Source organism: Somniosus microcephalus, chromosome 2, assembly GCF_052327205.1.
Source record: "Somniosus microcephalus isolate GS21.2 chromosome 2, FLI_Smic_1.0, whole genome shotgun sequence".
Classification (NCBI taxonomy): domain Eukaryota; kingdom Metazoa; phylum Chordata; class Chondrichthyes; order Squaliformes; family Somniosidae; genus Somniosus; species Somniosus microcephalus.
In genome coordinates this window covers 271122048-271150044 of record NC_140988.1, presented here as the reverse complement: position 1 = coordinate 271150044, position 27997 = coordinate 271122048, and the positions used below count along the sequence as shown (strand labels likewise).

Below are 27997 nucleotides of genomic sequence, written 5' to 3'. Positions count from 1 at the left end.
TGTAATGCAGTTAAACTTTTATCATATACAGATCTAGAGCAGTTTCCTCTATATTCAAGTGTCCCCATTGGTGTGTACAGCACCATGAGAAAACAGTCATGAATTTTCTCACCAGAATAAGTTGTATCGACATTTTTATATTTCTTCTGTTGCTTGAGATATTTACACTGCAAATATGAACTATAACCATTGTGTTAATAAGCAAACAAAATCAAACTATTCACAAAACAGACATATATAGGAAATAACTTATTTTCTTTCTAAGAGCTGTGTATTTTAAACCCTGAAGGATATAACTTGAAGATTGTTTCTGTGTATATACCATTTTCTGTAAATAATAATGGGATAACAAGCTAAAATTTAGATTTGTTATGTCATATTTTGGTACAGCATATACACACAAGCAAACCACATTTATATATAAATTTGAAATACTCAGTGGACCTGAAATATAATGCCTGTTGGGGAAGATTTAATCTTCTAAGTGCTGGCAGTGCAAAAGTGTTGCATGGAATTCCTTCATGTACAGTTTTTGCTAAAAGTAAAATTAATAAAGTCCCACTGGTCAGTGTAGTTAGCTGATCATCCCAATCAACTGGGAATCCATCGAAATTTAAAACCACCACAGGGTGTCCTGGTGGTAAATGCATTACCCTGAGGAAAAGCTAATGTTCTTATTGTACAGTGATCACGAATTGAAGTCTTGAAAGACATATCATTTTCCAGCTCACTGGTACTTAAACTGGCCATGTTGCAGGCCATAGATGTTTGAAGCCCATTGAAGCTCCCATACATATTGATGGTTTCTTGGCTTTCATGGTAACTGGCTTCTCCTGAGTAGTAGTTTCTCTTGAGATGTTTAGAGTTTGTGTCATTCAATGTTTGCAAGGCCGCATTGCATTTTTCTGAGATGTCTCTTAAAATCTCATCCACTTTATCACAGTCTTGGTTGTCAAAGTAGGTATCCTCAACTCTTTGCCGCTTAGCTGGGGATCTCAAGGGAAAGGTCTCAGACATAGTGTCATTGGTATTCTGGCATTCCTGCTTCATTAGTTTCTAGTAAAAGATAAAAGTAACAATTCTTGAATGAACTGATTGCTTTAGGTATCTCGCTTACAGTTGCACCCTACCATATATATGCAGACTGACACTAAGACTGGACTGTTACAATGCTCTGGTCCATCAGTGGGTTAAAATTATGCCATAAACCATTAGAACAAAGCTTGCAGACCAATACCACTTGATCTCCTGTGAAGTTGCTCATGGACAAAAGACCTGTGGGCCAGAAATTCATCTTGAGCGGTAGCGCAATGCAGGTGACAGTGAATCGGCAGCCTGGCAGAGTTTCCTTTCCATTGACTTGGAAAAGAAAATCAGACGGGATGTAAAACAGGCTGCCGATTTGCTGTCGCCCGTTTTACACTACCGCTCAAGATGAATGTCAACCACTGTGTTTCTGCTCTTCTCCTCACCCTGATTCTTTCTGTCTTCCTCTTGCTATTTTTTATTTATGTATAAATCAACTCAAGCTCTAGATGTAGCCCTCCTTTGCAAACTATGTATCGTTCTAGGTAATATATAGAAATATGGTGATTGCCGTTTTCCGGATTCTTTAGCTGGAGCTTGTCATGATGGAAAGTGATGAATGATTGGCTCCTGCTGCTGTACCACTGAATTAGCCCAGAAGTAAAGTTGTGAATTATTGTATCAGCTGATACAGAGAAATGCCTTATAATATATATATAATACACGTATAGGATTTCACTGAAGGGAATGTTATTTTCTAGATTGTTGTTATGTGGGGTAATAGTAATACAGTCATATTACAACTACTACAAATATATTAGTCATTCCCCATGATTATTAGGGCAACAGCATCGGGCAGGAAGCCTGGACATCCACCCCACTCTCTCGCTAATGTCTGTTAACTTTTTCATCCTAATAAAGTCCTTGGATGTAACTGTAATATCCCTGTAGCCAGCACAATACACTTACTTTATTGTTTCATGATATTTATGCCACTGAGTAATATGTATTTTTCGAATTGCTATACTAAACTTTCTGGGTACAATATTAACACCGATAACTCTCCGTGGAACTGATAGCATAAACTTTTGTATTAGTTCAATATTCAACAACTTCAAATATTTGCATTTTTTTATATTTTAAAAGTGTCCTTCAACTATAGTTATATGTTTTGCTGTGTTATTGTTCATCCTTTTAATAACTTGTACATTTATTTTTCTGCCTGAAATGTGCAAAACTGAAAGGGGTGCAAGTCTCAACAGTTTGCAGTTATACTGTGGCCACGAGTCTCAAATCAATAGCTGCAGTGTTAATTTGCAGCTGGAAGTACCTTGTTTCTTTGCCTTGCTGCAATTCAGACTCACAGGTTTAAGAGAAAGCTCTGTGCAAAAATGCTTACACAATGCACAGAGGTCCACACTCAATTGGTGCATTTAAAATATTTTGAGAGCATGGGCCACCATAGTTTCTGAGTAAGTAAAGTGTCCAGGAGCTCTAATGATGAGCACTTTGTAAACACAGTTTGACACCACAATGAAGTTATGCTCTGTACGGTGTTAAAATGAAACAGTGTGAAACTGCCTCCTCTATGGGGATTCACAAATTCTGTGGAGTCGGGTAAGGAAGAGATTTATGTTGTTTTGATGGCGATGCAAAAGTGACTGCACACCTGTGCCCTAAGGTTCCTCCAGCCTAGGTCACCAATGAGACATGTTTGAAGTCCTTTCCTATTCTGTGGTCTACATTGTGGTTATGTTGCTTAAAAGAGCAAAGTACAATTTGCTGTGTTTATTTTCACTAATAAATCAAATGTTAGTTTCTTATACAGTGCAAAATGATTGGTGTAGCTGTGATCAGACAGCATTCTGAAGGCAAAGATCAGGTTTTGTTGTGCTAACTGTGCTGCTATATTGTGAGAGACAGCCTGGCTAGTCAAGAAACCAGCACACATATACACACCCTTATCTCCGACTCTCCAGGTTTCCAAAGCCTTAAAGCAAGTGTGTCCTCAAATTTGCGGGCCCCATCCCCCTCACTTCTTGAAACAGGCATGCCCCTATGTGCAATTAAACCATGCTCCTCTCATGAAAGTGGATATAATGGTGTGAACGTTTATAATACTTACATCAAGTATAGATGCCAGATGTTTTGCCTTACTGGCAAGTTCTTTCAGTTGGACATTTCTTTCCTTCAGTGACACAATTTCATATTGTTTTCTCTTTAAAGTGACTTGCAGCTGTAATAGAAAGCACGAATCAGCCACAAAAGCTAACATTCTATGATATGCATCATATTACTTTTCGATGGTCAGAAATTTCAGTTATATTTTAAGCTTCATGAAAAATCAAAGGTAGAATCCCCCTTAGTCCCAGTCCGCTGCCTTTCCTCATTCCCTTTTACTTATTTTTTTCAAATATTTATCCACTTCCATTTTAAAAGCTATTTGGAATTTTGCTTCCATCACTGTTTCTGGCAGAGGATTCCATGTCCTAACAATGCTGTAAAAACAATTCAAACTTTTCCCTTCATCCTTTTGGTGATTATCTTGAATTTATGGCCTCTAGTTACCAAAACACCCAAGCAGTGGAAATAGATTTTCCCGATTCACTTTATCAGAACCTCCCATAATAGAAGAACTACAGATCCATAGACGTTTACAGTACAGAAGGATTCCACTCAGCTCATCGTGTATATGCTGGCTCTTTGCTAGAGCAATTCAAAACTAATCCCACTGCCTCACTCTCACTCCATAGCCCCATGTCTTCCTCTGCTTCAAATATTTATCAATTTTCCCTTAAAAGATGCAATGGTCTCTGCCTCAATATAAAGAAATTTGCCCTATCATCTCTCCTCACTGTCTTAGAAATAATTTTAAATCGATGACCCCCTTGTCAATTAGCTCCCTTCCCAACCAGAGGAAATAGGCTTTCCATATTTATTCTATCAAAACACTTCACAATTTTAAAAACCTTTATTAGATTTCCTGTTATCTTCTCTGCTCCAATAGATATAGTCCCAGTATCTTAAGTTCCTTCTCGTAACTATAGTTTTGCATGTCTGGCATCAACCTGGTGAATCTACACTGCATGCTCTCCATGGCTTTAATGCTCTTTCTATAAAACTGCACACAGTGCTCACACTGTAGATTAACCAATGTTTTACATAAATTCAGCATTACTTCTTTACTCTTCTACTCTATGTCCTATTTATAAAACCCAAAAGTTTGATATGGCCTTTTTATGGCTTTATCTACCTGCACTTGCACAGTTAGGGTTCATTCACACTCTTCAGCATCTTTCCATTGAGTGTATATTCCCATTTTTTTCTCCAAAAATGTATTAACTCACACTTATCACATTAAATTCCATTTGCCACATGTCTGGCCATTCCACTAACTACTTTATGTGTTCCTGAAGTTTTTTACAGTCCTCTTCACTGTTTGCCAAAAACCCTACTTCAGTGTTATCAGCAAATTTCAAAATAATATTCCCATACCCATATCCAAATGATCTGTATATACCAAAAACTAAAGTGGACCCAGCACTGACCCATTGGGTAAATCACTTCCAAATCTTTTCCAGTCCCAGCAACACCCTTTTACACTAACGCTTTGTCTCCTGTTCATCAACCACTTTCTATTCTACCAAATTCCCTCTTATACCATACTCCTAAATGTTCTGATACGCCTTATCAAATCCCCTCTGAAAAAACTATGTACACTATATCTACTGCATTCCCTTTATCTATCCAATTGATTACTTTCAAAAAAAATTTGACAAGCACGACTTGCTGGCTGTCACTGATTACCTCATGAATTTCTAAATGCTTCCTAATTAATTAAATTTAAATACTTCTATGACATCTATTCTTAACTTTCTTTGTTCTACTGAAAAGAACTATAGCCTCCCATCCCTGGGATCATCTTAGTGAATCTCGTCTGTACCCTCGCCTTGATGTCATTTCTCAAGTAGGCTTCCCGAAACTGAATTTAATATATCTCTGAGTATTTAGGTCTGGTATGATCATCACATTGGGTTCACTCTGTACACTGGTGTTACGGACCCTACCGTCTAATGATCATCAGTAAAAGTTTTAAAGATTATAAATGGGCTATGATGTAACTCCAATTGATAACTTCAGGTTCCTTTAATGTGAGGAGGTACAGCAGTTAGCATCATCAGTTGTGGATAAATATAAATAGACTACTGTTCATTTGTGTTTTGTTTAAAAAAAACTATAATTTCATTTAGTAAACAATGAGTTATAAGATTTGCCCAAATTCTGCAAGATCATATTTCACACAGACATTTCCAATAGAAAGGAAGTTCAGTCGTTGTTGCTCAACAAAGCTAGCCAGTCGTGCTAAATATGTGAAACTTGCAGATACACAGATATTTAGCAAGGACCAGCTAGATTTGATAATAAGCATGACCTTTTTTTAATTATTCCTTCTTGGATTATGGGAGGTGCTGACAAGGCTGGCATCCCTAGCTGCCCTTGAGAAGGTGGTGGTAGGCCTTCCTCTTGAACCACTGCTGTGCATATGGTCAAGGTGCTCCCACAATGGTGTGCGCAAAATATACATATCCATTGGAGCTGTAACAGTTAATACAAATTAGCCAATAATTGTCCAGTATTTGTTGATCTAGGTTTCTATTGTACAGTCTTTGTTATTATGAGCAAATCTGTCATAGCAGGAGAAATATTTCTATGTATTTTTCTTACGTGTTCATTTTCCTCCAGAGCGTCTCCTAGAGCTTTTTGATTTTCTTCTGCCACATCCTTCCAAAATTGCTCAGGCGGTTGCGAGTGGTCTGTCTGCAGATTCATCTCCATCAGAGAGTCATGCGCGCCCGGGATTGAAGACGAAATGCATGCTTCAAGATCAGACACATAGTCAGAAAGCGGCAAGTCTGCATCAGTCATGGACATGGGTTGCATCAAAGATGATGGATCTGTGGACAAAAGGGAAAGTAGCTGCAGCATACCGATGTTTGGATTAATAAATAGAGGCATAGGGTATAAAATCAAGGAAGTTATGGTAAACCTTTAAAAATCACTGGTTAGACCTCAGCTAGAGTATTCCATTCTGAGCACTACACTTTAGAAAGGATGTCAAGGCCTTGGAGAGGGTGCAGAGGAGATTTACCAGAATGGTTCCAGGGATGAGGCGATTCAGTTATGTGGAGAGACTAGAGAAGCTTTGATTATTCTCCTTAGAGCAAAGAGGGTTAAGGGGAGATTTAATAGAGGTGTTCAAAATTATGACGGGTTTTGATAGAGTAGATAGGGAGAAACTGTTTCCACTGGCAGGAGGGTCGCAACCAGTGGACGCAGATTTAAGATAATTGGCAAAAAAAGACAGGGGGAGATGAGGAGAATTTTTTTACTCAACTGAAAGGTGGTTGAAGCAGATTCAATAGTAACTTTCAAAAGGGAATTGGATATGTACTTAAAAGGGGGGGAAATGCAGGGCTATGGGGAAAGAGCAGGGGAATGGGACTAATTGGATATCTCTTTCAGAGAGCCGGCACAGGCAGGATCAGCCAAATGGCCTCCTTCTGTGCTGTATGATTCTGTGAAAATATTGTTAAGACTCGCTACATTGTCGGCCGGTTACTCTCTGCATCTATCGTTTTCCACATATACCGCTAGGGGCGCTCAGGAGCTCCAATGACGTGGCTGAGTTGAAGGAACAACGAGCAGCGAAATTTTATTTTCTGCCTGGTTTCGAAAATTACTGGACAAACTGCATCCCTCCAGAAACAGATTTGTATCTATATATGCATCGAAATAGCTGTTAGTTATTGAACGTTGCATGTTTTTATTTACATTTTGTTGTGGTTCGATGTGATGAAGCAGGAATGTACTGTATCTGCAGCAGCAGTACTGTTGAAATTGTGGGCACTTCGTCATTGGCTTCACTTCACTTCGCGTGGGCATGTTGATAAACAATCCGTATCAAATGTCTTTAAATGGTCTTATTTATTCTGCACTAACAAATCGCAATAATGACTCTACTCTGATCGATGCCTAGCGTGTTCCGCGTTCCTCTCTAGTTATCGGCTGTTTTCGTGAAATGTTTTGAAAGTAATTTGTGTAATAGACTAAAGGTGTTAGTGGTTTGTGTTTTCGGATTACTTTAACCATAGTTCGAGTTTGTGCGTACGAGGTAGCTAAAAAAGATCAAGGTTACTTTGAAATCGTTTTGCAATATTTTCAGATATTCCCCTTTAAACGACTTTCATCACCTTAATGTTCTGACCTTTGGAAGACTGTCATAAAATGACCACAGATTTACTGGACCAGCAAGTTCAGGCACGCTGTGGGTTTCTTTTTGTAAAACGTGCTCATTGTTATATCTTTCAGCAGTGTGTTCCTTTGTTTCCAGTGGCAACGACTGATGAGGACATGGGAACAGCATTAATGTGTAATCACGATTCCTCTAAAACTATGTGTACTTTCTGAAGGTTTCATAAAGGCACAATGGAATTAAATGTACTTACCGCACATTATAATATCAACATCCTTGAAATCTTGCAGGTCAAACTCTGATGCTTCTTCCAATGGCTGATTCTGCAAGAACAAAATAATTCTTGATAATGAAATCGCATCCCCCAAAGAATGATTATAGTTTACTTTGATATTGTTCTATACAAGGAAGCGTTACGGTGGTTTATGTGTTGTAGGACTCTTAGTCAGTGTTAATTAAATCGCTCAAATTCCTCCCCATCGTTTACAGTCCCATCATAGCCTCACCCCGTCCTCCCTCTGCCACCTCGTCCAGTCTATGTCCTTTACTCTGGCCTCCCTCTGCTCCACTGTCAATGGGTCAGCCCTCTTAGCCTGACTGGAACGATCTCGCTAAGCCTTGTTACCTTTCTCCCCACTTTGTAAAATCGATTTCTTTGACCATGCTTTGATCATGTCCCCTGACTCTTATTGCTGGGGTCCATTTCTCTGAAATGCTTTCGAGTGTATGTTGCATTAAAGGCACTACAATACTGCAAGTTTCAATTGCGTGCATGTTTATGTGTGTATTTAAAATATGTGCGCGCATAAATACTGTATATGTACACTAAACAGAAACCCCAAAAATACAAACGCAAACATACCTGGAATTCAAATCCCCATTGAGGAAATTGCATGTAACAGGTTTGGAGTGCCATTGGGAGAGCTGCCGCTGCTCTCTTATTTGCCTACAAAGGTCTATTGCTACTTTTAAATAACACCAGCCCAGGGCAAACTGCCTGCTCTGTCTGTTCAAGTAATCACAGCAGCAATCAGCCCGACTGTCTGCAATAGCAATACTTCCGAGCAGCAAAGATTAAACTGAGAACGATCTATGAGGGTTAAAAAGTAACAATAAACCTGCAAATACAACGAGTCGCCATCAAAGTGGTCAGTTCCCTAGCGCTCTGTCCCCACAGTAGGATTGAACCCGCTGTTGAGTAGCATCTATCTGTACACTGATAATATTGATCAATAATTCGAAGCACTGCAGTGGCCCGAGTCGATGGCATTGGATGGCACGCGTTTCGTTAACTGCCGCTCGTCTCCGGAGCAGTCACTATACAGACAGCCTGCTTCATTTCAATAGGACAGCCACACGAGCCAACCACATTGCACCTGGACCCAGCAAATACCTTCACATTAGTCAAAGATTAACCCGGCCTCCGTTGGCACTGATTCCAGGCAGCATTCTGCCACACCCAAGAGCCCAAGTGTGCCCAGATTTACGTAATGCAAACTTTCTAAATAAGGACCCGCCCACACGGAGTTCAGGCACATGATCCAATTCACTCTTCCCCCAGGCTCAGGGCTTATTTTGTCAAATTTTGATTAATTACATCCCCTGTGAGAAGTTAAAATCCATTCAGCTTTCCTACCTCCCGCGTACTCTAGTACATGCTAAACACGAGCTTTGTAACACGCCAGTAGGTATCACAGAGACTGATGTGCTTTCGCGGGTACTTCATTTTCTCGTCGAAGGAGCAGCGCTCCGAAAGCTTGTGACTTCAAATAAAGCTGTTGGACTATAACCTGGTGTTGTGTGTTTTCTTACATTTGTCCACCCCAGTCCAACACCGGCATCTCCACATCATGACTTCATTTTCTGGTCGACTTCAATCAAACTGCTCAGTCAGTCCTCCTCCTAGTCCCAACTCTCTCTCCGATGTGTTATGCAGCTCCTACCAGTGTTGTTTTTCTTAACATTCATTCTAGGGATATGGGCATCGCTGGCAAAGCCAGCATTTATTACCTGTCCCTAGTTGCCCTTAAGAAGGTGGGTCTTCTTGAACCTCTGTGTGGTGAAGGTAGGGAGTTCCAGGATTTTGAACCTGCGAGAATATGTCCAAGTCAGGATGGTGTGAGACTTGGAGGTGATGGTCTTCCTGTCCACCTGCTGCCCTTGACTTCTAGATGGTGGAGCTCGCACAACTTGCTGCAGTGCATCCTGTAGATAGTACACACTGCAGCCAGGGTACGCTGGCGGTGGAGGGGGTGGTTATTTTGCCCTGGATGGCGATGAGCTTTCCAATGAAAGGAAAAGCAGCTGAGCTCAGACGAACGCACCATGTCAGTGGTTGAGCCCACATAACCTCATCTGCTCACTTTTATCACAAAAGCCAACCCGGAAATGGGAAAATATTATCGATTTGTATTGAAACTTTGGGAAAAAAATCCCTGCAATTTTCTTCACTCCTCCCTGATGGACCGGGCTCCTGCTCAAGTAACCACTCTTCAGTGTAGGTGCATGCAGTGAGTGTGGACAGGCATTCGGACTGCGACCATTCTATCCTCATCAGATATCCACATATGTGCGCTGCACTACCGGAGTCACTGGATCGTGATCGGCAGTATGAACCCTAGCTGATTTTTTCCTTTCTCTTCAGTGGAACTGATACCAATTGTAACACTCCTGTCACGCAATACTAATGATTAGAGCTTGTATATATCAATAATCCTAATGGGGAGGCACCACCTTCAGCTCAGTGAATTAAATGCACCATGTGGTGTGAAACTGAGCTATACAGACACAGTGGAACACACGTTCCATCCCTGGTCTGGGCTGACTTATCTGATCTCAGGCAGGCAACAACAGGGCACTGCAATTGGCATCAATATACCTTGGGTTAGTATAGGGAAGAATCAGCCAGGATTCCTGTTTCTGATTTATCCAATGACTCCTGCTGAAAACTGTGGGAAGTGAATGTCAAATGTGGACAGAATCCCGCTCAGCTGAGATGCCCCTTCACAATGGACTAGGCTCACAGATGAATAATTGGTACTTGGTATAGATAATGGAAGTTCACTATCCCTGGTGGATCTGTACTGCTGGGAGTCACCCCCTACAGGAAAGGGGAAAATGGAATAAAAATGAAAACAAAATCCCTCTTGCTGTTGTGGTACTGAAAGATTTTATTACTGTTATGCTTGGCCTCAGCTGTTTAGTTTTATTTCAATTCTCTCTTTGCTCCTCTGATCACCCTTTTAATGTATTCTGTATTTTCTTGGATTCATTCCAGTGAGTCCTTTCTCCTTTCTTCCTATAGGATTTATAAAGTCAATTTTTCTCTTTATGTCACTCTTAATTTGTATCTTAATCAATTTACGGTCACATTTGCTTAGTCTGAGCTTGTATTTATCCTGCATGCTTAGCATTATACCTTTAAAGGTGTCCCACTTGTCTTCTACATAGATACATAGATACATAGAAGATAGGAGCAGGAGTAGGCCATTCGGCCCTTCGTGCCTGCTCCGCCATTCGATGAGATCATGGCTGATCCTTTAATTCAGTATCCCGTCCCCGCCTTCTCTCCGTAACCCTTAACCCCTTTTGCCCGTAGAAATATATCTAATTCCCTCTTAAATATATTTAATGAGCTGGCGTACACTGCCCTCTGTGGCAATGAGTTCCACAGGTTCACCACTCTCTGAGTGAAGAAATTCCCCCTCATCTCTGTCCTAAATGGTTTAGCCCTTATCCTTAAATTATGTCCTCTAGTTCTGTTCTCACCCGCCAAGGGAAACATTCCTTCTGCATCCAGTCTGTCTAGACCTGTCAGAATTTTATACACTTCTATGAGGTCCCCTCTCAATCTTCTAAACTCCAGTGTGTACATCCCTAAACTACATAGTCTCTCCTCATAGGTCATTCCCGCCATTCCTGGTATCAGCCTGGTGAATCGCCGCTGCACCCCCTCCATGGCAAGAACATCCTTCCTCAGATGAGGCGACCAAAACTGTACACAGTACTCGAGGTGTGGTCTCACCAGTGCCCTGTACAGCTGCAGCAAGGTATCCCTGTTCCTGTATTCTAACCCTTTTGCTATGAAGGCCAGCATACCGTTTGCCTTCTTGACCGCCTGTTGCACCTGCATGCTCGCCTTCAGTGACTGGTGTACAAGAACACCCAGGTCTCTCTGTACTTCCCCCTCTCCCAATCTATTGCCATTTAAATAATAATTTGCCCTCCCGTTCCTGCACCCAAGGTGGATAACTTCGCACTTGTCCACATTATAGTGCATCTGCCATTTATCCGCCCAATCGCCCAGTCTGTCCAAATCGCTCTGGAGCTTCCTGGTCTCTTCCTCTGAGCCCACCCCCCCTCCTAGTTTAGTGTCGTCTGCAAATTTGGAAATGCTGCATCCGACTCCCTGATCCAGGTCATTAATGTAAATTGTGAACAGCTGGGGGCCCAGGACAGATCCCTGTGGTACCCCACTTGTTACTGCCTGCCATTCAGAAAATGAGCCGTTTATTCCAACTCTCTGTTTTCTATCTGACAGCCAGTTCCCTATCCACGCCAAAACTTTCCCCTTTATCCCATGAGCCTCAATTTTCCATGCTAATCTTTTATGTGGGACCTTATCGAAGGCCTTTTGGAAGTCCAGGTACACCACATCTACTGGCTCTCCCCCATCTATTCTACCAGTTACTCCCTCAAAAAATTCCAATAGATTAGTCAAGCACGATTTACCCTTTGTAAATCCATGTTGACTCTGTCCTATCCTGTCCCCATTTGCTAAGTGCTCCGCTATTTCATCCTTAATGATGGACTCCAGCATTTTGCCCACAACTGATGTAAGGCTTACAGGTCTGTAATTACCTGCTTTTTCCCTACCCCCCTTTTTGAATAGTGGGGTAACGTTAGCTACCCTCCAATCCATCGGCACTGTTCCCGAGTCTAATGAATTCTGAAAAATCATCCTTAGTGCATCCGCTATCTCTAGGGCCACCTCCTTCAGTACCCTAGGATGCATGTTATCAGGCCCTGGGGATTTGTCCACCTTCAATCCCTTTAGCTTCCTTAACACCATATCCTTAGAGATATTGATTTGCGTCAGTTCCTCCTTTGCCAATGTCCCTATTTTTCCCGATATCCCAGGGAGGTTTTTTGTGTCTTCCTTCGTAAAGACTGACCCAAAGTATGCATTTAGTTGATCTGCCATTTCCTTATTTCCCATTATATATTCCCCCGTATCTGACTGCAATGGACCAACTTTGGTTTTCACCAGTCTTTTCCTTTTGATATATTTATAAAAGCTTTTGGAGTTAGTTTTTATATTTTCCGCCAGCTTGTTTTCGTAAGCTATTTTGCCCCTCTTGATCATGCCCTTTGCCCTCCTTTGCTCTATCTTAAACTGTTCCCAATCTTCCGCTCTGGCGCTTTTTTTGGCTATTTTATACGCCCTATCTTTGGATTTTATGCTGTCTCTAATTTCCCCTGTTATCCACGGTTGAGTCACCTTTTTAGATTTCCTTTTATGCCAGATTGGTATAAACAATTTTTGCAATTCTGTCATTCTATCTTTAAATGTTTGCCATTGTTTATCTACCTCCAGTCCTCTCAGGAACGTTGTCCAATCAGACCTACTCAGTTCCCGTCTCATGGCATCATAATTCCCCTTGTTTAAATTCAGGACCTTAGTCTCTGAGTCAATTTCTTCGCTCTCCATTTCGAGTGAGAAATCGATCATGTTATGATCGCTCTGACCCAAGGGTCCCCGTACAACAAGATTACTGATTAGTCCCTTCTCATTGCACAGTACCCAGTCCAATATAGCCTGTTCCCGAGTTGGTTCCTCGACATATTGATCCAGATAACCATCCCTTAAACACTCAAGGAATTCCTCCTCCTCATTATTTTTACTGATTAGGCTAGTCCAATCTATATGTAAGTTAAAGTCACCTATGATGACAGCTGTGCTCTTATTGCACGCTTCTCTAATTTCCCTCGTGATGCCCTCCCTAACCTCTATTTTACTATTTGGAGGCCTATATACCACTCCTATTAATGTTTTTCGCCCCTCGCTATTTCTTAGTGTTGTTGAACAATCTCCCCCAGTTTATTTGCTTTAGATGTTCCCTCATTTAATTTAATTTAGCATTTTAAAGTTATATACCTGGCACCTGGTCTCAGGTTTTGTGGGCTCCCAGATCTTGTTAAACTTTATCACTTTGTGGTCGCTGTCCCCGTGTGCAGCGCCTTCCATTTCCTGTAAATCCTCTGCGTCATTAATGAAGACCAGATCAAGACTAGCAATGCCTCTTATGGATTCCTCAATGCACTGGGTCAAGAAGCAGTCATGCATTACTTTATCAACTCTAACTCTAAACAACTTGGGTTTTCCCAGTTTATATTAGGTTGATTGAAGTTTTCCATTAAAATAACTTTCCTGTTCTCACATACCCTTCCTATCTCTTCATAGAGCAAATTATCCTTCTTCTAATGCTGGCCGAGTGATCTATAAGTATACTCCTAGTGTTAACTTGGATTTTTTTTAATTTGAGATTAATTTACTTATATATCTCAAGTTACTGCTAACATTTTTATATTCTGATTTAGGATTTCTCCACCAATGAGGCAGCAGTGTCAGGAACACTCCTTTTCAAGTCTCCAGCTCATAAAATTGAAATAGGACAACCTAGTGAATAATAAACATGAATGCAAATAGGACTGGGTTGCTTGGATTTGGGCCTTACAACATGGGCAACACTCCTGGACCTAGAAGACAGTGAAAATCTTCAACCAATCTTCGTAAACAAATCTGATGTCAGTTATTAGAATAATACAACACCTATTTAGCTTCCTCCCCCATTGTGCTTATTACCTTTAGGTTTAGTTGTTAATATTAGCAATGATTAAAATATTTTGAATGTAGAGTACCTCTCCGAGATTTAATTGCATCCTAGTTTATTTAACTATATTGTAAATTTCTTTCCTGAAACGTTTCACTTGTACAATATTTTTATCTCTATGGGGAACCAGCATTTGTCTGAAACTTTATACGAAAACAACATAGTACGGGTTCGTTTGTGGTGAAATTATGCACCAGTTAGTGTAAAATGCAAGATCTAAAACACAATGAAACAATCTGATTCATTCTTCAGGAGTTCAGTTGCTGGATGTTGTATCTTTAGCAACAGGGAGGCGGTTATTAAAATTGAAATGCTGACACGTGGGTTACGGAGCAGTTCTGCTGGGATATCGGCATTTATTTGTTGATTGTTGATACTAAATTCACTCGAGGATTTAAAAGCAACCTCCTCCCTCGGTATATTCTGTTGTGAAATATACGGCTGCTTCTACATCAGTAATATTACAAACAAGATGTTTTGAATGTTATTTACAACAGGGATGCATTTTTTGCACGTATTTTGAAAAGCAGATAAACCACTAGTTAGATATGCAATTTAAAGTATCCAATACTTAATTGGAGGAAGGCCAATTCCAGTGGGATGAGAACGGATCTGGCCTGGGTAAATTGGAATCAAAGATTGACAGGCAAAACTGTAATCGAACAATGGGCTGCCTTTAAAAAGGAGATGGTTTGTGTACAGTTGAGGTACATTCCCATGAGGGGGAAAGGTAGGGCAACCAAAGTCAGAGCTCCTTGGATGATGAAAGAGATAGAGAGTAAGATGAAGCAGAAAAGGGGGGTGTATGACAGATGCCAGGTTGAGAATACAAGTGAGAACCAGGCTAATATAAAAAGTTCAGAGGGGAAGTGAAAAGGGAAATAAGAGGGGCAAAGAGAGAGTATGAGAATAAATTGGAAGCTAACATAAAAGGGAATCCAAAAGTCTTCTATAGGTATATAAATAGTAAACGGATAGTAAGAGGAGGGGTGGGGCCAATTAGGGACCAAAATGGAGACCTATGCATGGAGGCAGAGGGCATGGCTGAGCTACTAAATGAGTACTTTGCATCTGTCATTACCAAGGAAGAAGATGCTGCCAAAGTCATAGTAAAAGAGGAGGTAGTTGAGATACTGTATGGGATAAAAATTGATAAAGAGAAGGTACTAGAAAGGCTGGCTGTACTTAAAGTAGATAAGTCACCAGGACCAGATGCGATGCATTCTAAGATACTGAGGGAAGTAAAGGTGAAAATTATGGAGGTACTGCCCATAATCTTCCAATCATCCTTAGATACAGGGATGGTGCCAGAGGACTGGAGAATTGCAAATGTTACACCCTTGTTCAAAAAAGGGTTTAAGGATAAACCCAGCAACTACAGGTCAGTCAGTTTAACCTCGGCAGTGGGGAAGCTTTTGGAAACGATAATCTGGGACAAAATTAACAGTCACTTGGACAAGTGTAGATTAATTAAGGAAAGCCAGCACGGATTTGTTAAAGGCAAATCGTGTTTAACTAACTTGATTGAGTTTTTTGATGAGGTAACAGAGAGGGTTGATGTGGGCAATGCAGTTGATGTGATGTACATGGACTTCTAAGAGGCGTTTGATAAAGTGCCACATAATAGGCTTACCAGCAAAGTTGAAGCTTATATGGAATAAAAGGGACAGTGACAGCATGGATACGAAATTGGCTAAGATATAGGAAACAGAGAGTAGTGGTGAACGGTTGTTTATCAGACTGGAGGAAGGTACACAGTGGTGTTCCCCAGGGGTCGGTACTAGGACCACTGCTTTTCTTGATAAATATTAATGACTTAGACTTGGGTGTGCAGGGCACAATTTCAAAATTTGCAGATGACACAAATCTTGGAAGTATAGTGAACAGTGAGGAGGATAGTAATAGACTTCAAGAGGACATAGACAGGCTGGTGGAATGGGCAGACACGTGGCAGATGAAATTTAACACAGAAAAATGCGAAGTGATACATTTTGGTAGGAAGAACAAGGCAAGGCAATATAAATTAAAGGGTACAATTCTAAAGGGGGTGCATGAACAAAGAGACCTGGGGGTGTATGTGCACAAATCGTTGAAGGTGGCAGGGCAGGTTGAGATAGCAGTTAAAAAATCATAGAGGCTTCATAAATAGAGGCATAGAGTACAAAAGCAAAGAAGTTATGATAAACCTTTATAAAGCACTGGTTCGGCCTCAACTGGAGTATTGTGTCCAATTCTGGCCACTTTAGGAAGGGTGTGAAGGCCTTAGAGAGGGTACAGGAAAGATTTACAAGGATGGTTCCAGGGATAAGGGACTTCAGTTACGTGGATAGACTGGAGAAGCCGGGGTTGTTCTCCTTGGAACAGAGATTAGAGGAGATTTGATTGAGGTGTTCAAAATCATGAGGGGTCTGGACAGAGTAGATACAGAGTAACTGTTCCCATTGGCGGAAGGGTCGAGAGCCAGACGACACAGATTTAAGGTGATTGGCAGAAGAACCAAAGGTGACATGAGGTAAAACTTTTTTATGCAGCGAGTGGTTAGGATCTGGAATGCACTGCCTGAAAGGGTGGTGGAGGCAGATTCAATCATGGCTTTCAAAAGGGAATTGGATAAGTACCTGAAGGAAAGAAATTTGCAGGGCTACGGGGAAAGGGCGGGGGAGTGGGACTAGCTGAAGTGCTCTTGCAGAGAGCCGGCACGGGCTCAACAGGCCGAGAGGCCTCCTTCTGTGCTGTAACATTCTATGATAAAGAGTCGGCCCCATTAGAGTAAACAGATGAACACAGGAACAAGAGTAGGCCATTCAGCCACTTGAGCATGTTCTGCCATTCAGTTAGATCCTGGCTGATCTGTAGCTTAACTCCATTTACCCGCCTTGGTTCCATATCCCTTAATACCCTTGCCTAACAAATATCTATCAATCTCAATCTTGAAATTTTCAATTGACCGATCCTCAACAGCTTTTTGGGGCAGAGCGTTCCAAATTTCCATTAACCTTTACGTGAAGAAGTGCTTTCTGACATCACCCCTGAACGGCAAGCTCTAATTTTAAGATTATACCCCCTTGTTTTGGACTCCCCCACTAGAGGGAATAGTTTCTCTCTATTCACCCCATCAACTTTTTCAATCGTCTTAAACATTTCAATTAGATCACCCCTTAATCTTCTATACTCAAGGGAATACAAGACTGGTCCATGCAACCTGTCCTCATAATTAAAAAGTAAATCTAGATAGTTTTTCAATTTTCTAAATTATTCTGTGACATGAATCAACTGAGCGGCCTGCGGGTGGCGCTGTCCAGGGAGAGTATAAATACTCGGGCATGGGCCCAGCTTGCGCAGGACATTCTTAACAGGAACTAGTGAAGGATGCAACTAGAACTCCATGTTGTAAAACAGTTGATTAAAGCTTTGTATAACGTTTAGGCCAAGTGCCTAGTAGTTTTCTTACATCATTCTGTTTTCTATGTTAGTGTGTGCCCATTGTACTATCAGGGTCTTATCTACTTTAACCATTCGAACACTGTATTTCCTTTTCAGCTTTCAGATTGCAAATTTTTCAGCAGTATTTTCAAACACTAGAAGGAGCTAAACATGTAGCCAGTAGGATTTTGGTCATATGAGCTTCAGACTTGGCCTAGAAGGTCTTGAGTCCAAATCCTTGCAGAGTTCACTCAGCCTTTTATCCTTAAAGGTGGATAAATCAGTCCCATGTCTTAGAATGTGGGGAGACATGGGACTCCAAGAAAGGAGAGAAGGATAGACTGGGTAATTTAATGTCAATTGTGGGCAAACTCTAAAAATCCGTAATTTGAGATAAAATTTACAAGCACTTGGAAATGTGTGGGTTGGAAAGTCACATTTGGGAAATTTAATATAATTTTTTGAAGAGATGTCTAATTAGATAAATAAAAGGAATGCAGCACATGTAGAAGAATAGAAAAATAGGAACAGGAGTAGGCCATTCGGCCCTTCGAGCCTCCTCCGCCATTCAATATGATCATGGCTGATCCTCTATCTCAATACCATATTCCCGCTCTCTTCCCATAACCCTTGATGCCTTTTGTGTATAGAAATATATCTATCTCCTTCTTAAATATATTCAGTGACAGCCTTCTGTGGTAGAGAATTCCACAGGTTCACCACCCTCTGAGTGAAGAAATTTCTCCTCATCTCAGTCCTAAATGCCCTACCATGTATCCTGAGACTGTGACCCCTCGTTCTAGACACTCCAGCCAGGGGAAACATCCTCCCTGCATCCAGTCTGTCTAGCCCTGTCAGAATTTTATACGTGATATGAGATCCACTCTCATTCTCCTAAACTCTAGTGAATACAGGCCTAGTCGACCCAATCTCTCTTCATACGACAGTCCTGCCATCGCAGGAATCAGTCTAGTGGACCTTCGCTGCTCTCCCCCTATGACAGGTATATCCTTTCTTAGGTAAGGAGACCAAAACTGCACACAGTACTCCAGGTGTGGTCTCACCAATGCCCTGTATAACTGTAGTAAGACATCCTTGTGACGTATATGGATTTTCAGAAGCCATTCAATAAGATGTCTCTCAGGAATTCAGGTGTCACGGAGGAAGACACAAAAAACCTCCCAGAAATACGAGAAAACCAAGGGTGAGACGAGAATGAGGAACTTAAAGAAATTATTATTAGTAAAAAAACAGTACTAGCAAAATTAATGGGACTAAAAGTCGGTAAATCCCAAGGACCGGATGACCTACATCCTAGGGTTTTGAAAGAGGTGGCCATTGGAATAGTGGACGCATTGGTTGTCATCTTCCAAAATTCTATAGGTTCTGGAATGGTTCCTGCAGATTGGAGGATAGCAAATGTAACCCCGCTATTTAAGAAAGGAGGGAGAGAGAAAACGGGGAACTACAGACCTGTTAGCCTCACATCAGTAGTTGGGAAAATGCTGGAATCTATTATAAAGGATGCAATAACTGGGCACTTAGAAACTAATAGTAAGATTGGGCAGAGTCAACGCGGATTTATGAAAGGGAAATCCTGTTTGACAAACCTATTGGAGTTCTTTGAGGATGTAACTAGTGGAGTAGACAAAGGGGAACCGGTAGATGTGGTGTATCTGGATTTTCAGAAGGCCTTTGATAAGGTCCCACACAAGAGGTTGGTGAACAAAATTAGGGCACATGGAATTGGGGGTAATATACTAGCATGGATTGAGAATTGGTTAACAGACAGAAAACAAAGAGTAGGGATAAACGGGTCTTTTTCAGGATAGCAGGCTGTGACTAGTGGGGTGCCGCAAGGATCGGTGCTTGGGCCCCAGCTATTCACAATCTATATCAATGATTTGGTTGAGGGGACTAAATGTAACATTTCCCAATTTGCTGATGATACAAAGCTAGGTGGCAGTGTCAGTTGCGAAGAGGATGTGAAAAGGCTTCAAGGGGATCTCAACAGGCTCAGTGAGTGGGCGAGAACATGGCAGATGGAATATAATGTGGATAAATGTGAAGTTATCCACTTTAGTAGAAAAAACAGAAAAGCAGAATATTTCCTAAATGGTGAAAGATTGGGGAATGCAGATGCTCAAAGGGACCTGGGTGTCCTTGTACATGAGTCACTGAAAGTTAATGTGCAGGTGCAGCAAGCCATTAGGAAAGCAAATGGTATGCTGGCCTTCATTACAAGAGGATTTGACTGCAGGAGTAAAGAAGTCTTACTCCAATTATATAGGATAGCAAAATATCCTATATAATTGGAGTTGCTTTCTATCCTATCACTGACCTTCCCTTTTGTTCTTTCATCCCCTCCCCCTTTTCCCAGCCCCTAACTTGCTTCACAATCTATTCCTTTTCCTGCTTTTTTCCAGTTCTGACAAAAGGTCATCAACCTGAAACGTTAACTCGGTTTCTCCCTCCACAGATGCTGCCCTGGCCTGCTGAGTTTTTCCAGCATTTTCTGTTGTTATTTCCAATTATATAGGGCCTTGGTGAGACCACACCTGGAGTACTGTGTACAATTTTGATCTCCTTACCTAAGAAAGGATATACTTGCCATAGAGGGAGTGCAACGAAGGTTCACGAGATTGATTCCTGGGATGGCGGGACTGTCATATGAGAAGAGATTGAGTAAACTAGGCCTGTATTCTCTTGAATTCAGAAGATTGAGAGGGAATCTCATTGAAGCATACAAAATTATTACAGGGCTTGATGGGGTGGATGCTGGGAGAATGTTTCCCTTGACTGGGGAGTCTGGAACCAGGGGCCACAGCCTCAAGATAAAGGGTAGGCCATTCAGGACTGAGATGAGAAGACATTTCTTCACACAAAGGGTGGTGAATCTTTGGAATTCTCTACCCCAGAGGGCTGTGGAGGCTCAGTCATTGGGTATATTCAAAACAGAAGTCAATAGATTTCTGACTAGTAAGGGCATCAAGGGATATGGCGATAGGGTCGGTGAATGGAGTTGTGGCAGAAGATCGGCCATGATCTCATTGAATGGTGGAGCAGGCTTGAAGGGCCGAATGGCCTACTCCTGCTCGTATTTCTATGTTCTTATGTTCTTATGTATCTGCTGTAAGAGGAAATGTAACAGTATGGATAGAAGGTTGGTTGATGGACTGGAAACAAAGAGTTAGGGTAAATGTATGTTACTCAGATTGAAGAAGGGTAGATAAAGCCATACAAAAGATCCATTGAATTTTGAGTTTTATAAATAGGGACATAGAATACAACAGTAAAGAAGTAATAATGAACATACACAAAACATTGGTTAGGCCACAGTTACAGTACTGTGTGCAGTTTTGAGCACTCCATTATAGAAAAGGCATTAAAGCTATAGAGAGTATACAGCTTACATCCAACAAGATGATGGGATACTATTGCTAAGAGAAGAGATTTGAAATACTGGGGCTATTTACACTAGAGCAGCAAAAGCTAAGGGAAGATTTAATAGATGTTTTTAAAAATATGAAGGGTTTTGATGGGATGAATAGGGAAAGATTATTTCCTCTGGTGAGAAGTCAGTGACGAGGAGTTGTCACTAAGAGAATGAGGAGTGAGGTTAGGGAAAAATTCTTTACCCTGAGGCTGAATCCATTAAATTTTTTAGGGGAAAGTTGGACAAATATTTTCAGCAGAGAAAGATACAAGGTTATGGGGAGAAAGCAGGGCAGTAAGATTCATTTTGAAATAAAAACAGAAAACGCTGGAAATACTCAGCTGGTCAGGCAGGATCTGTGGAAAGAGAAGCAGAGATGGTCGATGACCTTTCATCAAAACTCAGTCTCTCTCCAAAGATGCTGCCTGTTTCAAGCATTCTCTGTTTTTATTTCAGGTGTCCAGCATCCACAGTATTTTGCTTTTGTTTTAGAGATTCATTTTGAATTGTTTTAACAAAGAGCCAGCACAGACATGATGGTCTGAATAGCCTGCCTTTGTGCTGTAAACTTCTCTGGTTCTATGGCTCTAACAAAAGTCACTTCACATAATTGTACAGTAGAACTATTTCTTCCTCTGCTAAACTCCTGACTGTATTCAGTGTTACAGAATGATAAAAATCTAAAATTGCAACTTTGTTGGCTCAGACTCCGTGCCCATAATTACTGTTCAACATGGTATCCCAACAGATCACTCACATAGTTAGGTGATCTGAAGAGAAGCATTTGCAGCACCCATAGTGTGGTCAAGAGCATTCTATCTCTCGGGTCAAAGTTGTTGAAGGGAGAGAAAAAGAAAGAGAAAATACACAGACAACAAGAAGAATTAGAAGCAGTCAGAAAAGAAAATGGGCAAAAGGAGAAAGACCAGAAGGCATTTGATAAGGTTCCATACAAGACATTATTAGCAAAAATGAAACCGCACAGAGTTGGAGCAACTTTGCGATATGGGTTGGAAATTGGTTGGAAGGTAGTAGAAAGAAGGTAAGGATAAAGGGTACATGCTCTAACTGGCAGGATGTGACAAGTTGGTTTCCCCAGGAAACTGTACTAGGGCCTCAGCTTTTCACCATATTTATCAATGACCTGGATGAATGAATAGAGAATTGCAAGTTTACAGATGACACTAAGTTGGGAGGCACAGTAAGCATTGCAGAAAAGAGCAGAAAGTTACAAAGGGACATAGACAGATTAAGTGCGTGAGAAAAGCCATGGCAAATAGAGTTCAATGTGGGGAAGTGTGAGGTCATCCACTTTCTGAAAGATAAATCAGAATATTTTCTTAACAACAACTTGTATTTAATGGTGAGAGACTAGGAGCTGTGAAGGAGCAAAGGGATTTATTGTCCACATACACAAATCACTAAAAGCAACTACACAGGTACAAAAAGTAATCTAAAAGGCTAATGGAATGTTGACCTTTATCTTAAGGGGGCTGGTATACAAAGGGAAGGAAGACCCCATTTGGAGTACGGAGTTCAGTTCTGGGCATCGCATCTCAGATAGGATATATTGGCCTTAGATGGGGTGCAGCATAGTTTCACCAGAATGATACTGGGGCTTAAAGGGTTAAATTATGAGGACAGATTGCATAGGCTAAGCTTGTATTTCCTCGAGTATAGAAGATTAAGGGGTGATCTAATTGAGGTGTTTAAGATGATTAATGTTGATAGGGTAGAGAGAAACTATTCCCAAATACACACAACTGATGAAGTTCTGATGAAGGGTTACAGCCAAAACATTAACTTGTCTGTTCTTTCCACAAATGATGACTGGCTTGCAGTATATTTCCAGCATCTTTTGTTTTGTTTCAGTTTTTCAGCATTTGGAGCTTTTTGCTTTGTATTTCTTTGCATTGTCATATGTTTATTGTAAAACTGTACAAGTTATATGTACCTTTGTTCAATGGATTAATTATTAATACTTTGTATCCCGGATAATACTTTGCATAAAATACCAAATACCCTGGAAGAAAATGTGGCACACAATGGGTACCTGGGAGTGATTATTCAAAGCATCATAGATAACCAAGGAAGATTACAGCATCAATAATGGAGACCTACCCGTGATTATATAAAGTTTAATGGATAAGTTCGAGTGACATCAAGCAGTTTATAACTATCATCTGAACCTCAATATGACTCACTCCAACCCACCCACTTTTTTTTAGTATTTACATGCTTAAGAGTTGGTGGGAGTTTTTATTTTCTTGTCACTCTGTTTTCCTCCTTGACCAGTGATAAGTATATTGGTGGACATCAAGCTGCTCTGTGGATTTATGTAGGATGATGAAAAGGAGGATAATATGTGAAGGGGCTAATTTTAATACAAAGTACTGCCTCACTATAATACTAAAAAGAGTAAAATTATCTTACCTTATACCAACAGTTGAATATCAGGATATAATACAATCAATATATACAATATTATGTAACTTAATCAAATGAGTTCTGATGATTATTAAACTTCACATGCAGTTTATCATGTCACATGAACCCTTTGATTGAATTACATCCTTATAGTAATACTCTTGATGAATCTATTCTACAGTACCTGGCACATATCTTATGGTTGAAAATTACAATGAGCTTTTTTAAACTTCATCTACAATGTGAAACCTCTACCGTGCAACTGAATTAGCTCAGGGCCTTGATAACAATAAGAAAAGGCAAAAGTAAATGTTATTTAGAAATAATAATAAATTGTTCAGGATAAAACTCTCAGTGAATTGAAAGCTTTAATTTGATCTCATTTTCTATTGATGTTCATAAATTGATGTCTGACTGTTTATGATGCAATCAGAACGCCTTAATTGAATTACAGGTTGTAACTGACTGCCAGCTACTGTGCACTCCATAGGTCCCCACTGAGTATGTTATAGATACCACAAGTGTAATTTGTCTTTTTTTAAAGTAATTAGTTCTAATTAATTTTGTTTACTCATAATGAGAACAATTACAGGCATAGTGGGATCCTCCTCAATAGGGCATTTAGGCTGCTTCTCACACCTCTTGAGATGTAAAAACATGTCATCTTAAAAGTCATCTTTCAGCAAGCATAAAGAACTCAATGGAGTGTTTCTCCTCAAAAGAGAACATGCTGCAGTTGTCAGGAAGTTAGGGTAAAGCTTTAGCTCTGAGATTCAAAAATGTAAAATACTTATGTACGCATTTCAGCTGCAATAAAGGGAATTAAACAGTGCAGTTTGAAGTACTAATGATAAGTTTGAATTTTGTTAAAAACATGAAATATAACTTCTGAAGGTTATTTTTTTGTTACACAACTTATGCTTAATTTTGCCTTCTATTTAGGATTGGCACCCTTGTGAATTTTATTCTTGATACCCAGTGAAAGGGTTTTAAAAATGGCTCACATAAAGTGAAAAAACTGCAAATGCTGGACATTTCAAATCAACCACAACATGCTGAAACTGCACAGCAGATCTGTCAGCAGATCTATATCTAAAATGTTAACTTGCCTTTTCTCTTTTTAGATGCTGAAACACTTGTACATAATTTCAGCATTTTCTGTTCTTATTTGTGGTCATACAGTTGTTGAATGACTTATTGGCACACATATAATGAAACATGGCATAACAATGAGAATTAGCACTCTGAATTTTGTATCTATTGTATTTTACAATGAAATTGTACCTTTATTCATTGGACCATAACTGGCCACACTGTCAAACTTTTCTTTTTGCAAATAGTGGATCCCCATGGAACAAAAGTTCAAAATCACAAAGCTACATTTATATGCAATGGCCCCAAAAATAACAACTCTTTTGGGTAGCACTGTTCCTATTTATGCTGTTCACTGTGCTCTAAATGGATATTCCCCTGATAACTATCTTTAGCTGAACAAATAACAGAATCACTGCATAGATTCAACTCACAACATCTTATACAGTATGTTTAGAGCACAGTGACAATAAAATTAACATGCAGGGCCAATTTTCCTCTCCTACCACCCATTGGGCACAGGAGAGGCACAGCACCCCAGAGGTGCATTGCACCTGTGAGAGACACAAAGCGCCAACATTTCCTACCCCTGGCACAGGTCCGCCCCTGGCAGGGCCTTACACTGGGAACAGGTGGGAGGAAACAGGAGCTCAGCTGCAGGCATGAGAAACCTGTAGCGGCATTCCTGGCCACTAACCTCTGAGGCCTTTCCACAGCTGCTGGAGAGCAGTAGCTAGAGGATCCCTGAACCCAAAACCTATGGAGCAAAATACCTGTAGAAAAAACTGCCAACAGTGAGTAGTGAGTTTCCATATTTAGGTTGCCACTGCCCCCACCAACACAACCGCCCCCCCCACACCCCAGACGCTCAACAGCCCTGCATGTGGGAACCTCACAGTCAAATGCAGCAGAAGCTGAGGCGAAACAGTCGTGAACACCCCCTGCCACCTCATTTCAATGTTAATACTTGCACAGGCTCAGTAAACTCAGACACACACACTCTCACAATCACAGTAAACTCAGACACACACACTCTCACAATCACAGTAAACTCAGACACACACACTCTCACAATCACAGTAAACTCAGACACACACTCTCACAATCACAGTAAACTCAGACACACACACTCTCACAATCACAGTAAACTCAGACACACACTCTCACAATCACAGTAAACTCAGACACACACACTCTCACAATCACAGTAAACTCAGACACATACACTCTCACAATCACAGTAAACTCAGACACACACACTCTCACAATCACAGTAAACTCAGACACACACCCTCTCACAATCACAGTAAACTCAGACACATACACTCTCACAATCACAGTAAACTCAGACACACTCTCACAATCACAGTAAACGACTTTCTCAGACATACAGATTAAACCACTGACTCTCACTCTCCCATACACACAGGATAAACTATTCACTCACAGAGTAAACTCACACATACAGACACACACAAACACAGAATACATCTCTAACTCACTCATACACTCACATTCACTCACACACTCACTCATACAGTCATTCACACACTTAGTCACCTATTCTCAGTCAGCTATTTATTCACATACATTCTTATTTATATTCACCTACTCATATTCTCACCCCTCATACATACACTGACTCACACTCTCATTGACACACTCATATACACTCTCACTTATGCATGTTCACCTAGTTAGTACACTTTCTTACACTCTCACAACCTTACTTATTCATTTATGCACACACACCGTCACACACTCACAAACTCTCATATTCTCACAGTCATTCACGTACACACACACTCATTATCACTCTTAATAATTCACTCACTTACACATTCGTTCTCATTTTATCTATTCACTCAGATTCTCACTCTCTCTCACTCATTCACAGAATCTCACACACACTCCCACTCGCATACTCACTGGTGCATTCACCTACTCACATATTCCCACACACCCATTCGCTCTCAGACATAAGCATGCTCTAACGCTCACTCACACAACAAAGAGGAACGAGAATAATTCAGCCGTGACACGCACCTGCCGAGTGGGTTCATTTGAAGATTCCTGGTGTAGAACTGAGGTGCAATCTGCCAAATCCTGCCATACCGTCTCATCTATAGTCACGAATGCTAAAAACAAAGAGGTCTGGGGTTTGTATCAAAATGACACGGTGTACACCTGTGTGTGAAAAAGATGGAACAGAACAGCTGCCTGTACCTGAGTCTGGTGCAATCGCTGCCGCTCCGGAATAAATGGTCACCTGCGAGGTCGCCCCACGCACCTTCTGGTGATCTTTCTGCGCATCGCAGGAGAACAGGCAATATAAAGCAGTGTTTTTGTAAATCTAATTTTAAGCATTAAAATGTGTATATTATACAAATACAGAAATAATAAGCAGTCAGAAGTGTACAAAGAGCGGTAATTGAAAACAAAATATCCGAATACCAAAACTTTATCAACTCTACAATGAATAGAGGAAATCACGGAATGGATTGTAATAATTGAAGCATTGTCCGTCTACATCTAACCTAAGATTATACTAAAAGGGCAAGTTTTACTAAAACAATTCAGTGAATTAAATGCAAGTAGGGCAGCTTCCTCATACAGGAACATAAAGTACAACTAACGCACCGACACTGACACCCACTAGTATTTGAAAATGGAACTCACTTCACTCTCCTGTGGCTATCTGTCTGGTAAGAGATGATTTTTAAAAATCGCTGTGTAATGTGTACCTTTTTTTCAACTTTCGGTTGCTTTTTGCCAGAAGTGCGGATGGGCAACTCCACCATCCTGTTCGGGTAAATTTCTCCAAAGACTTTTCTTCCATTTTGCATTTTCACTGGCTTTTCAGTGAAAATAATAAATATTTGTTTTCACTTCTATTCACCGTCGATGTATAACACCTTGTTTTTGCTGTGGTGTCTACTCTGAAGGCTTATCAGTTATATATTTGGCTAAGTTGCTCATTTATATTTTAAATAATCTAAAGGTAAAGAATAAAATGACTGTCGGTTGGAAAGATATCGGTCTTATAGCGGGGACATGCACCGTTATTTGCTTCACCCAATCAAACCCTTCCCACTCCGTCTCTACGGGTGAAGCGTCCCTGGAGATGTTACATTCGAGCAGAAAGGGGCGATTAATGAAGGTCCTTTACAAACAGGCAGAGCGGGCGCCAGAGGTGGCGCCTTAAAGACAAGGCAACCTGTGCACGGCCAGAGCGCTAAATTTAAAGCGCCGCAGCCTCCAGAGACCATTCGCTTTTTAATCTGCTGTAATACTCCGCGTTGCGCCCTTTTCTCATTCATTGGCGCCACCTCAACTGTAATTTTACACAACTGCACAAATGTTCAGAAATGCAGCCTTTAACGAGGTCTGGCGTTAAGTTCAAGTCCCCTGTTATATGGCAGCGCGAAAAACGTTTGTACTTTCAGC

The 27997-nt window shown here is 40.7% G+C and overlaps 1 protein-coding gene across 3 annotated transcripts; it reads right to left on the bottom strand.

The window, feature by feature from the left end:
• Positions 1-27841, bottom strand: LOC147123388 (multicilin-like). 3 transcript variants are annotated; one of them, XM_085972224.1, is made up of 7 exons: positions 27295-27841; positions 26777-26855; positions 26597-26688; positions 7533-7602; positions 5752-5981; positions 3152-3262; positions 1-1056 (listed from the first exon to the last, which is right to left on the bottom strand). In XM_085972224.1, the coding sequence occupies exons 1-7, from the start codon at positions 27394-27396 to the stop codon at positions 592-594; spliced, it is 1149 nt and encodes a 382-aa protein (XP_085828350.1). In that variant the 5' UTR covers positions 27397-27841; the 3' UTR covers positions 1-591. The 3 variants fall into 3 exon arrangements, with proteins under 3 accessions (XP_085828350.1, XP_085828368.1, XP_085828359.1); XM_085972242.1 differs by lacking the exons at positions 26597-26688; positions 26777-26855; positions 27295-27841 and adding an exon at positions 8142-9385; XM_085972233.1 differs by lacking the exons at positions 26597-26688; positions 26777-26855; positions 27295-27841 and having other exon boundaries at positions 5752-7426.
• Positions 27842-27997: the final 156 nt, after the last annotated feature.